Source organism: Diorhabda sublineata, chromosome 4 (assembly GCF_026230105.1).
Source record: "Diorhabda sublineata isolate icDioSubl1.1 chromosome 4, icDioSubl1.1, whole genome shotgun sequence".
Lineage (NCBI taxonomy): Eukaryota > Metazoa > Arthropoda > Insecta > Coleoptera > Chrysomelidae > Diorhabda > Diorhabda sublineata.
In genome coordinates this window covers 24769281-24786944 of record NC_079477.1, presented here as the reverse complement: position 1 = coordinate 24786944, position 17664 = coordinate 24769281, and the positions used below count along the sequence as shown (strand labels likewise).

The 17664-nt window shown below is 33.3% G+C and overlaps 1 protein-coding gene across 6 annotated transcripts in view; it reads right to left on the bottom strand.

Moving 5' to 3' along the window:
* Positions 1-17664, bottom strand: part of LOC130442405 (protein peste-like) — a 35138-nt gene continuing 17474 nt past the window's right edge. For 5 of the 6 annotated variants that reach the window (XM_056776488.1, XM_056776493.1, XM_056776489.1 and 2 more), the window contains 6 exons: positions 14243-14686; positions 12646-12855; positions 12192-12492; positions 10868-11070; positions 10104-10177; positions 1-4316 (listed from right to left, as the gene is read on the bottom strand). In XM_056776488.1, the coding sequence (XP_056632466.1) occupies positions 4052-4316; positions 10104-10177; positions 10868-11070; positions 12192-12492; positions 12646-12855; positions 14243-14686 (1497 nt within the window). In that variant the 3' untranslated portion in view covers positions 1-4051. Of the gene's footprint in view, positions 4317-10103; positions 10178-10867; positions 11071-12191; positions 12493-12645; positions 12856-14242; positions 14687-17256; positions 17403-17664 lie in introns of those variants that run through there. The other variant, XM_056776492.1, reaches the window with a different exon arrangement.

Below are 17664 nucleotides of genomic sequence, written 5' to 3'. Positions count from 1 at the left end.
TTTTCTTCACGATTTTTATAATAAAATTTATTACAATTACATTTGAAATAATATCTACAAGTTATTGCTAATATTTTAGAAAATTAATTCTACGAATAAAAATCATATGTATAATATATAATAGTTGCAAATGAACAAGTACTAAATTTTTATTTCGTTTTTGTAAACTTCTGAATTAAAACTAACATAATTGGAAATAAGGAAAAATACGATCAGCATTCTAACAAATGATGTTAATTTCAACTCAATTTAAAACATATACAATGAAATAACGACGAATTAAACATAAAAACAAACAAATTAAACTTATGAACAAATATTGATTCATATATATTATGAATTCACTACATGATGTCATATTTAAATATTATTGAAAACGGCGTAGAAGAGATGAAAATCAATATTTTCGTTTCTCGTTTGTGTGTACTTCAAAAATGCATATTATGTTCTGATGAACTAACTTCCATGTTTATTCAGCAACATATGGAAGCTATGACAACGTCGCTATTTATTCCTATTATTTCATAAAATAGATAATTATTAATAAATATATTAATGCCAAACGTAGCTCGTTGTCATAAAAATAGTCATAGTGATATTTGGAATTGATATCTATCAAATATATTGTAAGTTTTTGCTAAAGTTCGGAGACAATTCAATTTTGGAGGTTTTGCAAAAAGAAAAACTTTGGTTATGGTTAATAGAAACTAGTAAACGCCTTGTATAATGTCGAGGAACGTGCGATATTCATTTTATATAATTTGTTATGTCCTTGCCTGTAAATAAAAATACATCGTATCGAGAAGAATACATAAGAGCTCAAAATTATCGAGAATAGAAAGGAAAACATACTTTGAGACCGCTTTCAGAGAAACGATTGACAAAACAAAAAATAACCAGAGGGAAACGATGAAGATGTGCCATCATGTGAAAAGTAATTGAGAAGTTAAAAGAAAGGAAAGCACCAGGATTAGATGACATTACAAATAATTTAATAAAGATAAATTACAAAATTATATCATGGAAATATGCCCTTTGAATGGAATGTGGGACTGATCATTGCAATTCTAAAAAAGGTATACCTCAAACTCTGCGGTAGTATTCGAGAGCTGGTAGATTGACAATGTAGTAGTGCGTGTCATGTAATTGGATTGAAGGTAGACCTTAAACTAGATCACAGATTGGACTTGCATGTGATGTTTGTATAGTTTCAATAGCGTTAACAGGAAAGGCATAGAGTAGGGGATTTCCTCAAAGCTTATTAAATTAGTAGAAATGACTCTAAGACCAAAATTTTAGAAGACGACGGGCCAACGAAGATAATTCCAATAGAAAGAGGTGTAAGGCGCTCTCTCAACGACTCTGTTCAACATCGCAATAAAAAGAGGAAGATCATTCTGGAAGGATAGAAGCATAAAAGTTGAGGAGAGAAACAGAGCTAAAAATAGAGTGTACTGAAGGTATGTAATTGGGAATTATACCAATGATCATATATGGAACCGAAACTATGTACTTCGACTGCAGAATGTCGATAGGTATTGGAGAGAAAAATCAAGAGATCGAGAACGAGATGAAAAGGGGTAATAAGACAATGGTTGAATTATTCGGCCATATACGAAAATCCTGATATGGAAGGTAACAGAGTGAAAGTTAGCAATAGGACGGCCAAGAGATTGAGCCAAATCTCGCTGGAAACAACTAGTAATGAAGGATATTGCAGCGGTGGTGGTGAAGTACTGGATGATAAGGAGTGGAAAAGGATAGTGAGGGAAGGGACATATTGGAGAGTGAACAAAGAAAACTGAAAGCGGAATGGTTCACCGTAAAAAAACTCGTACGAAAATGTACACCATATTTTTTGAATATTATTTTTATCTCTTCTACCCACGTTGAATTAATTTAAACTAATTTTAGTACAATCTGGATGTAGAGGATAAAAATTAGATTAAAAATATTAACAATTCAAATATCACAGTTCGTTATATAAGCTGTTCCCATAATAATACGACAAAATAATTTTTCTTAATATTAAAATAATTTTTCATTAATCATAAATTCTTTTGGTGTTTAAGATCTAGTGGAATCATGAATTAAATTTTCAATGTAATTGATTGTGCTATAGTTATTTTATTTTTTTACTCAACGAAATGTACAAAAAACAGTGCCGTAATGAGAATATATCTACTTTCTAAGCTACTACAAATTGGTGCGGTCGAAGATCGTTTTTGCTATGGCGTTTCACGTCAATAATACGATTAGGGAATGATAGTTTATGCAAGAAGAGACCGATAACGGCGATCATAAGATGTAGATAAAATTAATAATATTAGTAAAACAAGTAAAAGATAAAACTCCAATTGGAAAATGGAACGGAGGGAGACCACAAAAGAGCCAGGATGTGGTTAGATATTGAAGTAGACAGAGGAGGTACACCTATTATGCAATACCTCATTAATTACAAGTGGCTATTGGATTCGTGTCAAAGATTTTCTTCTACATAATTACATATACTTCTCCAAGAAGTTTGCATATCTTGCTTTTATATTTCTTGTAAAATAATATGATATAATAATATAAACTCAGTTTTTAGTTCTCTTTTCTGGCAATTGCTCAGCATGTACTGTTTTCATTGTTTGCTAGATATTTTTCTCAATCTTTATATTCTCTATGTTCTGTTTTTAGTTTTAACCGTTAGAAAAAAGTTCTTGAGAACACAACTAGTTCGCGCGCAATTATATAAACGAGTACTACTAGAAATTTAGCGTTCTCTACCGGTAAACAACTGCCCCCTCAAATTGATGACATTTTTTAACATTTCGTTCAAACGTCTTGTTTCTATACATACGAACGTTTTACATCAATAGAAATAGATTTGTTTTATACGGGAGTTATCTGAAAACTTTTGGTTAGGTAACGTAATTTGTAGTTATTTCAGAATTTCTAATTTTTTGGATCTTTCTTCGCTTTTACCATAATTTTCTAGCTGATTTCTTTAATAAATAAAAAGTTGTGCAGGAACGAGACAGTCTTCCGCGGAATATGATTGTTTGCAAACTGGCGAATGGAGGAAATAATCGCTACTGAAAGTCTTAAAATCTCCTTTGTTTCATCGACAATCAAGTAGAATTGTTCTTCTTCGATAAATGATTATAATATTTTTGACAGCTGAATTCAAACCAGTTTTATTATCGAGAAATTTCACCAAATGGTATTGGACGATTGTTAGATTGAGGTTAGAGGCTTTATAGACGCGGTTTGACCTAAACGAGCAAACTTTTTCCGTCGATTGAAACTGTAGATAAAACCTGGATCCACCATTATACTTCTGGAACGGGAAAACTATCACGAGAGTCCGGAAAAGTGACGGCGATCGTTTTTTCCAGCATCCAGTGACTTTTTCATATTTCCCAGCTTTACAATTTCCATTATATAAAAGATATTCCTATCAAACCAGGTTCTTATCGCATAAGTAAGCGCCTGTTTTGAAGGAAAGGGATGCAAATATGATTTAGGATTAAAATAAATGATTTTTAAAAAAGAAACATCTTAGACACCCCTCGTATGAACGAATTTAAAAGGGTTTACTTATGTATGCATACAGTTTCAATTTAGGTCAATTAAATTAGTGAATATTCCTCATTTTCATATACATTAAACTTCTAATCGACGCAAATCTATTCAATTGTACTGTTTGTTCATTCGTTTGCAGGAATGTTCCACGGAATTTGCATACAATCGATAATCTTCACGAGTACAATATTGAATTCTGTGGTGCGAATATTACTAACAATTCTCGGTGATTTGGTGTAGAAAGTTTTTGTTTATATTGTTATGTTACAGCGGACTGTCAATATTTCCTCCCTTTATGTATATAGAATTATTCATCGGAGTGTACGGTATATTAATGAATAATTTTTGGCGCTTCTTCCAAATATTGTCACGTCTACGATATTTCAATTTAGCAACAATCAATTCTTTTTATGCTAAACACCAATAATTTAAAATTCTCAAATTTCGACAATCACAATAAATAATTGAACTATTTTTTTTCTCATCTTTGTCTATTAAGAGGTAGTTCTTCTTTTTGTATATATTTCATCTTCTTATCTCTACGAAATACATGCCCATTTCGTATATGACAAAAACCGCAAGTAAAAATAATCACCGCTGATATTATGCATACGATACCAATTGAAATACAAATAGTTTGGAAGTTGATTAGCATTTTAATCAAAAACGCCATATTTTCTGGTATAACAACCTGTTGTTCGAAATATAACACTGGGAAAAATACTGTCGGAACATCTTCGAATAATCTGAAAAGAATAAAAGATGTAAGTCTACCTGATTATTGTTTATATTAATTATTCAAACGACCTCAAACTCAATAACTTTAACTAAATAACTTTAAATATTGCTGTCCAAACTAGAAAATAATTATACAACAACAACACAACAAACCTTAAATAGAAGATGCAGTAAGTAGATTATGCTAGTATTTATGTCTTTAAACGATTTTAAAAAATTTGGACCACAAAATTGGGAAAATTAGCAGTTTACGAGATATACAAGAAGAAAATGTCAAAGCTGAGGAAACAGTTAATTTAGTTGAAATCATTGAGTACTTAACTGAACATATTTAATGGACTAACCAAAAGAAACACTAAAACAAAGATCTCACGAAGCAATAATTAGAATTGAAACAAATGTAAGAGCATACAAAGGTGAGGAAGCCATAAGACTGTTTACAACTTGATTTTACTGGATGTTTACTTCAAAAGGAAACCTTGGAGTTTTGATGGAGTGAAAATTTGAAAAATCTCTGAAGTAGTTGTAAAAACTGGTTTAAAATTGCTAATACAACACACAAACGCACTTGAGCAGATGACAGAAGCGACTACTCAAACCATAATGGTGCTTTGAGTCCTCGAGAAATATTGTAGGTAACTGAATTATCCCATGAAGCAATAATTGGAATTGAAACAAATAAGAGGAGATACTGGAAGAGCATTAAAAGGTGAGGAAGCCATAAAACTGTTTACAACTTGATTTTACTGGATGTTTACTTCAAAAGGAAACCAAGGAGTTTTGATGGAGTGAAAATTTGAAAAATCTCTGAAGTAGTTGTAAAAACTGGTTTAAAATTGCTAATACAACACACAAACGCACTTGAGCAGATGACAGAAGCGACTACTCAAATCACAATGGTGCTTTGAGTCCTCGAGAAATATTGTAGTTAACTAAATGATCCCACGAAGCAATAAATGGAATTGAAACAAGTAAGAGGAGATATTGAAACAGCATTAAAAGGTGAGGAAGCCATAAGACTGTTTACAACTTGATTTTACTGGATGTTTACTTCAAAAGGAAACAAAGGAGTTTTGATGGAGTGAACCTTTGAAAAATCTCTGAAGTAGTTGTAAAAACTGGTTTAAATTGCTAATACAACACACAAACGCACTTGAGCAGATGACAGAAGCGACTACTCAAATCACAATGGTGCTTTGAGTCCTCGAGAAATATTGTAGTTAACTGAATGATCCCACGAAGCAATAAATGGAATTGAAACAAGTAAGAGGAGATATTGAAAGAGCATTAAAAGGTGAGGAAGCCATAAGACTGTTTACAACTTGATTTTACTGGATGTTTACTTCAAAAGGAAACCTTGGAGTTTTGATGGAGTGAAAATTTGAAAAATCTCTGAAGTAGTTGTAAAAACTGGTTTAAAATTGCTAATACAACACACAAACGCACTTGAGCAGATGACAGAAGCGACTACTCAAACCATAATGGTGCTTTGAGTCCTCGAGAAATATTGTAGGTAACTGAATTATCCCATGAAGCAATAATTGGAATTGAAACAAATAAGAGGAGATACTGGAAGAGCATTAAAAGGTGAGGAAGCCATAAAACTGTTTACAACTTGATTTTACTGGATGTTTACTTCAAAAGGAAACCAAGGAGTTTTGATGGAGTGAACCTTTGAAAAATCTCTGAAATAGTTGTAAAAACTGGTTTAAATTGCTAATACAACACACAAACGCACTTGAGCAGATGACAGAAGCGACTACTCAAACCATAATGGTACTTTGAGTCCTCGAGAAATATTGTAGGTAACTGAATTATCCCATGAAGCAATAATTGGAATTGAAACAAATAAGAGGAGATACTGGAAGAGCATTAAAAGGTAAGGAAGCCATAAGACTGTTTACAACTTGATTTTACTGGATGTTTACTTCAAAAGGAAACCAAGGAGTTTTGATGGAGTGAACCTTTGAAAAATCTCTGAAGTAGTTGTAAAAACTGGTTTAAATTTGCTAATACAACACACAGTCTCACTTGAGCAGATGACAGAAGCGACTACTCAAATCACAATGGTGCTTTGAGTCCTCGAGAAATATTGTAGTTAACTGAATGATCCCACGAAGCAATAAATGGAATTGAAACAAGTAAGAGGAGATATTGAAAGAGCATTAAAAGGTGAGGAAGCCATAAGACTGTTTACAACTTGATTTTACTGGATGTTTACTTCAAAAGGAAACCAAGGAGTTTTGATGGAGTGAACCTTTGAAAAATCTCTGAAGTAGATGTAAAAACTGGTTTAAATTGCTAATACAACACACAAACGCACTTGAGCAGATGACAGAAGCGACTACTCAAATCACAATGGTGCTTTGAGTCCTCGAGAAATATTGTAGTTAACTGAATGATCCCACGAAGCAATAAATGGAATTGAAACAAGTAAGAGGAGATATTGAAAGAGCATTAAAAGGTGAGGAAGCCATAAGACTGTTTACAACTTGATTTTACTGGATGTTTACTTCAAAAGGAAACCAAGGAGTTTTGATGGAGTGAACCTTTGAAAAATCTCTGAAGTAGTTGTAAAAACTGGTTTAAATTGCTAATACAACACACAAACGCACTTGAGCAGATGACAGAAGCGACTACTCAAATCACAATGGTGCTTTGAGTCCTCGAGAAATATTGTAGTTAACTGAATGATCCCACGAAGCAATAAATGGAATTGAAACAAGTAAGAGGAGATATTGAAAGAGCATTAAAAGGTGAGGAAGCCATAAGACTGTTTACAACTTGATTTTACTGGATGTTTACTTCAAAAGGAAACCAAGGAGTTTTGATGGAGTGAACCTTTGAAAAATCTCTGAAGTAGTTGTAAAAACTGGTTTAAATTTGCTAATACAACACACAGTCTCACTTGAGCAGATGACAGAAGCGACTACTCAAATCACAATGGTGCTTTGAGTCCTCGAGAAATATTGTAGTTAACTGAATGATCCCACGAAGCAATAAATGGAATTGAAACAAGTAAGAGGAGATATTGAAAGAGCATTAAAAGGTGAGGAAGCCATAAGACTGTTTACAACTTGATTTTACTGGATGTTTACTTCAAAAGGAAACCAAGGAGTTTTGATGGAGTGAACCTTTGAAAAATCTCTGAAGTAGATGTAAAAACTGGTTTAAATTGCTAATACAACACACAAACGCACTTGAGCAGATGACAGAAGCGACTACTCAAATCACAATGGTGCTTTGAGTCCTCGAGAAATATTGTAGTTAACTGAATGATCCCACGAAGCAATAAATGGAATTGAAACAAGTAAGAGGAGATATTGAAAGAGCATTAAAAGGTGAGGAAGCCATAAGACTGTTTACAACTTGATTTTACTGGATGTTTACTTCAAAAGGAAACCAAGGAGTTTTGATGGAGTGAACCTTTGAAAAATCTCTGAAGTAGTTGTAAAAACTGGTTTAAATTGCTAATACAACACACAAACGCACTTGAGCAGATGACAGAAGCGACTACTCAAATCACAATGGTGCTTTGAGTCCTCGAGAAATATTGTAGTTAACTGAATGATCCCACGAAGCAATAAATGGAATTGAAACAAGTAAGAGGAGATATTGAAAGAGCATTAAAAGGTGAGGAAGCCATAAGACTGTTTACAACTTGATTTTACTGGATGTTTACTTCAAAAGGAAACCAAGGAGTTTTGATGGAGTCAACCTTTGAAAAATCTCTGAAGTAGTTGTAAAAACTGGTTTAAATTTGCTAATACAACACACAGTCTCACTTGAGCAGATGACAGAAGCGACTACTCAAACCATAATGGTACTTTGAGTCCTCGAAAAATATTGTAGGTAACTGAATGATCCCACAAAACAATAATTGGAATTGAAACAAATAAGAGGAGATATTGGAAGAGCATTAAAAGGTGAGGAAGCCATAAGACTGTTTACAACTTGATTTTACTGGATGTTTATTTCAAAAGGAAACCAAGGAGTTTTCGTGGAGTCAAACTTTGAAAAATCTCTGAAGTAGTTGTAAAAACTGGTTTAAATTGCTAATACAACACACAAACGCACTTGAGCAGATGACAGAAGCGACTACTCAAATCACAATGGTGCTTTGAGTCCTCGAGAAATATTGTAGTTAACTGAATGATCCCACGAAGCAATAAATGGAATTGAAACAAGTAAGAGGAGATATTGAAAGAGCATTAAAAGGCAAGGAAGCCATAAGACTGTTTACAACTTGATTTTACTGGATGTTCACTTCAAAAGGAAACCAAGGAGTTTTGATGGAGTGAACCTTTGAAAAATCTCTGAAGTAGTTGTAAAAACTGGTTTAAATTGCTAATACAACACACAAACGCACTTGAGCAGATGACAGAAGCGACTACTCAAATCACAATGGTGCTTTGAGTCCTCGAGAAATATTGTAGTTAACTGAATGATCCCACGAAGCAATAAATGGAATTGAAACAAGTAAGAGGAGATATTGAAAGAGCATTAAAAGGTGAGGAAGCCATAAGACTGTTTACAACTTGATTTTACTGGATGTTTACTTCAAAAGGAAACCAAGGAGTTTTGATGGAGTCAACCTTTGAAAAATCTCTGAAGTAGTTGTAAAAACTGGTTTAAATTTGCTAATACAACACACAGTCTCACTTGAGCAGATGACAAAAGCGACTACTCAAACCATAATGGTACTTTGAGTCCTCGAGAAATATTGTAGGTAACTGAATGATCCCACAAAACAATAATTGGAATTGAAACAAATAAGAGGAGATATTGGAAGAGCATTAAAAGGTGAGGAAGCCATAAGACTGTTTACAACTTGATTTTACTGGATGTTTACTTCAAAAGGAAACCAAGGAGTTTTCGTGGAGTCAAACTTTGAAAAATCTCTAAAGTAGTTGTAAAAACTGGTTTAAATTGCTAATACAACACATAAACGCACTTGAGCAGATGACAGAAGCGACTACTCAAATCATAATGGCGCTTTGAGTCCTCGAGAAATATTGTAGGTAACTGAATTATCCCACAAAACAATAATTGGAATTGAAACAAGTAGAAGAGCATTAAAAATGTGAAGATGCGACTGGTTAGATCTTGCTCTCAGTGTTTGCTTCAAAAGTAACCTAAAGAGTTTGAATGGAGGGAAGCGAATACTACTAACCAAAATGGTACCTTGAGTCCTCAATCATTATTGGAGATAAAAAATTAGGATTGAATAAATGTGTGATATAGTGAAAGAGAATTAAGAATATAACAGACCAATAACACTGGTTAAAACTTGATCATACCGAAGATGTTTGCTTCAGAAGGAACCTAAGGTAAGCAAGTAGACTGCTTACAACTTAATATTACTAAAGTTGTTGATTTTAGAAGAATCTGAATATCTTTTAATGAACTTAAACTGAATAATATTGAGTTAGTTGTGAAAACAAAAGAAAAAAAAACGAAAAAGAGGGAAGTAGTATAACAAAAAAGTGCTTTAAGCACTCGATCATTGTTTCATTCAAGTTAACGATTCCAAAAAGCAAAAATTTGGAATTAAGCAACCTTGGACTCACTCAAAATGCACTTTTAAAGCTGAGAAGGAAGTTGGTGTTTTTAAAAAAACACATAAAGACCTTTGAATTGACTTAAAACGATTTAATGAAACATTATAAATTGGAAAATCAGTCCAAAGCTAAGACAGGCCAAGAATCTCATTCTGTATAGACACGTATTTATGTGAAATATAGAGAAGAGAGCCATTTCAAATGGTATGAATAAATATTTAGTACTGAACTCACCCAATACCGGATATTTCCTGGAGTCGTAAATTTAATTGTAACCTTGCTGATACATGTAGAGGAATACCAATATTCTAAAAAAAAAAAAGATAATTTGAAATAAAACTGTTACAATCTCGCCTACTAATATAGACCGTGAAACTGGTCCTGTTCTAATATGTTATCTGTTGTGGGCTAGTTTGATATTTCTTGGAATGTCTGATTGTAACTATTTTTTATAGAAACAATTCCTAAGAGAAGCATTTTGCTTGTTTACGGCTTTCTAGAGATATCTAGAAATCGAAAAATCGCGAATGTGATTGGAATATATAAAGCGGAAACAGTGACAGTTCGATAAAAAGTGATTTTAAATAAATGAAACGTTAAGTGTGTACATCAATATTAATGAATAGTTTAGTTAAAGGTTAGTTTAAATAAATTACTCAAGTGATATACACCTTGTTTATAAATTGATCCCCAACCGTTTTTGATTGAAAACTGTTGGGGATTTGAAAGGTGTATCACAATATATTCAAATTTATTTCAAAGTAGATTTTTCCAATTCTTCCAAACTAATTTCGGAAATTTCAATATAGATATTCCCCCCGATAAAGATAGATATGCCCTAAATGATTCTAGAAACCACAATTTTGACATTATGTGAGGCGACTTTAGTGATTGAAATATTATTTTTCTTCATTGAGCCACCCCGTACAGTTAGTTTATTTCACAATAGTTTTAGTTATCTCAATATGTATTAAATATATATTAAAAAATGAACTTACTGGTTCGAATATCATGAAAAAATCGGAAATGTTCTCGTTAGGATTTAGCCCCTCAACGGAATTGATGTAATACGGATCAGCTTTGTAGAAATGTGGTAGTGAAACGAATGCTGGAGATCCGTGCCTACAATTCGAAACATTCAATGCTCCAGATGGCATGCAGTCTCCGTCACAAAAACATTTGTTTTCTGGTATCTTGGTACCTAGAAAAAACCGTTTATATCCAACAATATTTGATGACCGGACCTGTTTCTAACCCCACATCACCCACAAAGCTGGAACTTTTGACTGGTTTTGATAAAAAAACACCAATTCATACTTTGCAAAAGAAACTATCAATAATATTCTCAAGCACACCTTAATTCACATAAAAAAGTTCTTGATCAATTGCTTTGCTAACATCATTTGAACTTCTTCAGTTTGTTGTAGTTTTGAAGTTACTAGAATAATCAGAATACGAGGATGGTCCCAAAAGTATCTGGTCCAACAAAGAAAACACAAAAATTTTGGAAAAAAATATATTCATTTTTCAATAGTTCAACACCCTTTTTTAATAAGAATCGTCAAGCTCCTCAAAATATTCATTAACTGTTGACACCACCTCTTCATTGTTGGGAAAAATTTGATCACCGAGCCATTTTATAAAGTCTGGGGAGAGAATAATCCGAGGGAGCTAAATCTGGCGAATATGGTGCTTGAGGTAGCAATTCAAACTTTAATTTATTAATTTTGGCAATTGCAATAACGGATGTGTGAGCTGGTGCATTGTCTTCATGAAACAACACTTTCTTCTTAGCCAAATGCGGAAGTTTTTGCTGGATTTTTCCACTAAAATTATCCCACGCGTATCTCAAAAAACCGACGCTATGACCTTTCCTAGAGATGGAATGGCCTTTGCCTTCTTTGGAGCCAGTTTTCCATTTTTAGCCAATTGTTTTGATTATTCTTTTGTTTCTCATGTCCAAATTTTCAGTTGATATGCAATGTTCATCACATAACGATGACGTTTACTATTGATGCCTGTCACACAAACTACCATTATCTTTAGGTCAGGCCAGGTACTTCTGGAACTATCCTCGTACTACAGTAGATAGTTTATACTATCAATTTATCAACCAGACTATATCCTGTGTCTTCCACAACCTGTTTCTAACACTACACAACCCATACAATTAATTTTGGTACAACTTTTGACTGGTTTTGACAAAAAATCACCAACACAAACTTTGCGGAAGAAACTATCCTATATAGGAGTCACTACAACATTCAATCATACCTGAATTCACATTAAAAACTTCTTTATTGAAGTATTTTGGTAACATACCATTATCTAAAAATCTGTCTCCAGCAGAATATTTGAATCCAACTATTCCATGTACATCAACTTCTTTCTCGAATTCCAATTCCATATATCTACAGAGATCTGAGTTGAATAATTTTATAACTGATTGTTTCGTTAAACGTCTGGGGAAGAAATCTCCAGCTGAGGAGCCTTCGAAGGCTCCACAATGGTCAGGGTAATAACCGGTATGTGTTGAGTACCTGTACGATTTTAATTCTCCAATTTGACCTTCCACTCCAGTATCCGCGTTGAAGATGCCTTCAAAGTCAGATGAATCGTTTCTCTAAAATATAATATTCCAATTTTTATTCCGTGAATTTTCCGAAAACTACTTTAAGAGGTTTACTGACAAAATAATGAATATTATAAATAGTTTTTTTTATTTAATGCAAAAAATTCTTCTTTGATTTGAGGTTAGATAAAACATCCTACTTACACCGTAAAACCAACCGAATTTATCCATGTGGAGACTTTTCGGGAAAAACGACATTTTTGTTGCTAATGTGAGTAATGGATCTTCGTATCCATCGAAAAGAACCTCGTGCACCGAATGCGTCGTCCAAATATTTGACGTCATTGCTCTAAGCGACGCAGCGAAAGGTTTTTTCAAAAATACGTGCCAATTTCGAATATTGTAAGCTGCTGACTGGAAGAAATCATAGGAGTGTCTTTTATAGTTATACAAGTTTGATTCACAATATTCTTAATAACAATGGAATGGACTGTATTTTATGACAGTAATGTTTAAAAATGATTTTGATTATGTCACCGTCACTGCTGGTACGTACAAGAAGTAATGTGAAACACTAATTCTTACCAAATTTTCCAATAGCCCCAAAAAAAACATTCCAATAGGGTTAAATCACAGGATGTTAGCGGTCAATTAATAAGACCATCACATGAAGTTATCATTCTATTGAAAGTAAATCAACTATAGCTTGCGCTATGAGGTATATGTCTTCGACCTGTTGGGCCATCAACACTTTCGAAGACCAATGCTTCCGCGATCCCACAACACTCACCAAACTGTATATTCTATGGAGGTAATAGTGTTCATTCCAAAAATGACAATACTGCTCAAGTTGAATCTTGAACGCATTTAAGCCTAGATCCTTTCGATAAGTTTCCATGATCCCGGTTATCGAGAAGCTTGGATCTTATCCAAGCTTCGTGTATAGCGGCTTACGCTTTACCGCGTTTTCCGGTATCTCATGGGATCCACATTATTACTGAGAGTAAATTTGAATTAATCGCTCCAACGAACGGTTATGTACGCCATTAAAGAACACCTTGTATCTGTTTGCGAGCCATTTTTATTAAGAAGTAGTTTTTTTTAGTTGAAAAACTTACTTAAGTGAATAGGGAGGCTCATTTAAAATTCGTGGCTCCCAAATAAGTTTATGATGATAAATTTGGATGATAAACTAGGAAGAGGTGCAAAAATCAATCACAAATTGAAAAAAAAACTTTCCAGAATTACAAGCAAATATGATAAGAATGATATTTCGATAGGTTGAGCTTTTACTAAGAAAGACAAATGTCCTAGGGCCACTTGGACAAATTTAATATGAACAAGTTATATGAAACATATATTAGCTGGAAAAAAAGAAAAACTTTAAGCCCTCAATAGCTTCTATTCAAAATTAAGCTGCTACAGATTCAAGATATTGAAATATCTCAATTCCGTATAATGAAAAAGAAGAAGAAAGAAGAAGAAGAAGAATAGGTTAATTTTATCAGTAGAGTCAGTATTATGTAACTGATGTGAAGTCTAGGTATCAAGAATGAATGAAAAATGAAGCAAATGATACCGTAATAGATGAAATTGAAAGAAAAACGATTCGAGAATCTCATAGATGTGAAAGAATAGTTAAAATAAATCTTTCAGTTGATATCTCCTAATAGCGAAGATCGATGTCAACAGAAACAACAAAAGAAAACACTACTAATCGAGGAAAACTTTTTAAACAGCTGTATTATATAAATGTGCATGTGTAATTTGAAAAAATAGTAGTTAAATATTTCAATCTTACCAAAGCAATTGGATTTATGCTAGTGAAAGGGTCATAACTGGAACCTTTACTTTTCTCTTGGTTAAACCACCATTTTTTAAGATTTTTATAAGTAACGGTACCGTTATCGTTCCAAACAATATCAACTTTCTCTTTAGTTTCATCATATACATAAGGTCCTAGTACTTCGAATCTAGGTTTAACGCCTTTGGTATAAATTTCTTCGGGATTCGTCCAATTGAACAAATGCAGTGTCAGCGTCAGTGGAATCGGATTTTTTATCCATAAGTTGAAAGCATTGCTACCAGGTGATAGGATCAATTGATCATTGAGGATGGCTTCATATACGTAGGACGAGAGGGTGATGAAAAGGATTCCGACGATGACGAATGTGAAACAGCTACCGCTTACGCAAAGGATAGTGGCGAATGGTTTTTTCGATTGCATGACGTATGTCTTCTGCGCCTGCAACAAATATAATAGAAAAAATAAATACATTAGTAGGAAATTACATTAAACGGATTAATATTTGTGAATTTTGTAGAGTAAGTTGTTTAAAGATGTTGAGAAAATGTTTTAGTGGATTTTTTTTCCACAAAAAGTTATTTTAATTTCAATTATTACAATATAATAAGTTCTAACCAAAGAACTTTCCGTTGACATTAATGATTCCCGAAAAATGCAGTTTTTTCAATAACGGAGCTTTCTCATAGTTTATATCAAATTTCGCGGATTCTATTTACCATAAATGTTGTACCAGATGAGTGCGAAAATTTTTTACAGACTACCATAAAGCGAATGGAAACAGCTTCAACATATTTGAATGTCCTCAACGGACATATTGAGTCATTACTCAATAAAATCTTAACTGGTTACAAGACGTTGATAGAATAGGAGACGAAATTACAGTCTAGAAAGTACGACATGCCAGTGCCCTCAAAAGATCAAGAAAATGTTTGTAAATCCTTACTAAGGAAGATGATTTTCTAGAATACAATAAACTTTAAGCGCTACTGTCAAAATTAGTTTTAATAATAATAACAGTTTGGAAGCAAAATATTTTACTTCTTTTCGCCGAACTCGCCTTCTCCGTTACAAAACGTTGTCGGTTGTCGTAAATGCATTGATTAAGGAGGGCATCAATTTAAATATTTACAGTAACTCTTTTTCGAATCCCTTTTGTAATTTCTGACTCATGCCGACATCTGTATAAGAACCTGCTTGACAAGACTCAGCAAAATCCGCCAATATATTCTATATCAACACTGAATATATTTCCTCATCCATCCTATAATACCGAACTGATATATAGTGATTTTCATTTGTTTTCAAGAATTATGAACTAGCTACCAGCGTTTTAATGACGACGAAAATTTGTAGAAGATTGTCTATGGAGAATAGTTCAATTTTTGTTGCTTTTTTAGATATAATTAATAATTTTTAACGCATTTATTTACAAAAAATATGACATAGCTGTCATCTGTCTGTAGCAGCGATATCTCTTCACAGGAAGTATGTAGCGAGCTCACTTTTTTTGCATTAAATTTCTGTATAGCCGAAGATGTGACGAAACGAAAAAAATTTTGGGCCTTATTGGGAAAATTTCAATTAAATTAACCAAAATGTGATCCTATTGACAAAATGATCTCAAATGACACGAATCGACATCAATAAACGAGAATAGACATCGACATCAATTGACATCGACGTCAATTGTCTTCAATGGACGTCAACTCATGTCATTTTGTATTTCTTATACCAATTATTATGAGAATTGTCAAGAAAGTAAAACAAAATTATTGAATATAATTATTAGATAGAAATCGAATTATTAATTAAATAAAATTATTGATATTTTTCTTGTTATCTTTTTATGAAAAGTTTCTTCGATAAATTTAGATATTTGTCAATATTTATCGATGGTAAGAAATACATATATTGCATCATCTTTTTGCTCGAGATAAACGGTGCGTGAGCAGGGAGCCTAGCGTGGTTGGATAGTTACACTCGTGGAGTTTAAGTAGCCATGAGTCACTTCGACGCAAAGCGTCGCGTTTTTTGTGTTGATTAAGACACATTAATGGAGCTCCGAGTGCAAATTTAATTAACATTTAGGTTAAGCGTTTTAAAGAAACCGGTTTCACGTTTAAACCACCAGCAAAAAGTCTTCCAAGAGCGTCTAGGACCACAGACAATATTGATAGGGTGAAGGAGTCAGTACGATAATAACCTGCATGTGTTTACTCGGAAGCGATCGGCGGCTTTAAACTTGTCGCGACGATGTTTACAGCGAATTTTGAAGTTGGATCTTAAACTGCATCCTATAGCATAAGCTCCAGTTAACACAGGAATTAAAAGATACCGACTTTGGATCAAGGTTGGCATTTGCTCTAGAAATGCTTAGTTAATTTTTCACTTTTGACATCCTTTTTTTAGATGAGGTTGAATTTTATTTGAATAGGTTCCTAAATCGACAAATAAAACATCAAAAAACACTGCATAGTCCGAAAGTAACGGTATGGGCAGCAATCTCAAGCAAAAGAATTATTGGCCCTTTCTTCTTTGAAGATTCACGAGGACGTTCCCACCGTTAACACCGACCGTTATGTTGCGATGTTAGAGGGATATTTGACTCTAGAACTTATAAAATCAAACGAATACGAGAACTTGGTTCCAACAAGACGGAGCGACCTGTCACACATCAAATGACTCTATGGCGCCTGTGAGACAAATGTTTCCTGCAGGACTAATTTCCAAAAGAGGCCCTTGGCCCCCACGTAGCCCTGACTTGACGCCTCTTGATTTTTTTGGGGGGAGGGCACCTCAAACATGAAGTCTACATTATCAATCCGAGGGACATCAGTCAGCTAAAGGAAAATATCCGCCAGGAAATGGAAACAATCACCCCAGATTTATTGACAAGAGTTTTCACAAATCTGAGTTCGCGTTTAGAGAAGTACCGTCATTCAGATGATGTTATTTTTACAAAATTACTTCATTTAATTACTTAATAATATCTTTTATTTTAACAATACCTTATGTATTTATTTTTCTAGCATATACGAAGTAAATGCATGTTCTATTGTGCCACCTGTACTTTCTTTTCTTTTTTCTATTCTTTCTGTCTAGGTTTTCATATTTCGGCAAGTGTTAACATAAATATGATGAATTCTAATATTTTTTTTCAGTTTCTTTCGAAATATGAACCCTGTAAGCAAAATAGATATTTAAAAAAATGATGCTCATTAAAAAACAACCTTTTCTTTTCTTTAACAATTTTTTTTATATATCACTGAGTATATACTATTTATAGAATGTTTTGAACTAAATAATGATTAGATTTTTATAAGCATTTTTCCGGGGAACGAAGTTGTTATTGTATTCGTGATTAATTAGTTTTATAAATAGTCTAATATAAGTAGACACTCGTCTCATTATCGACT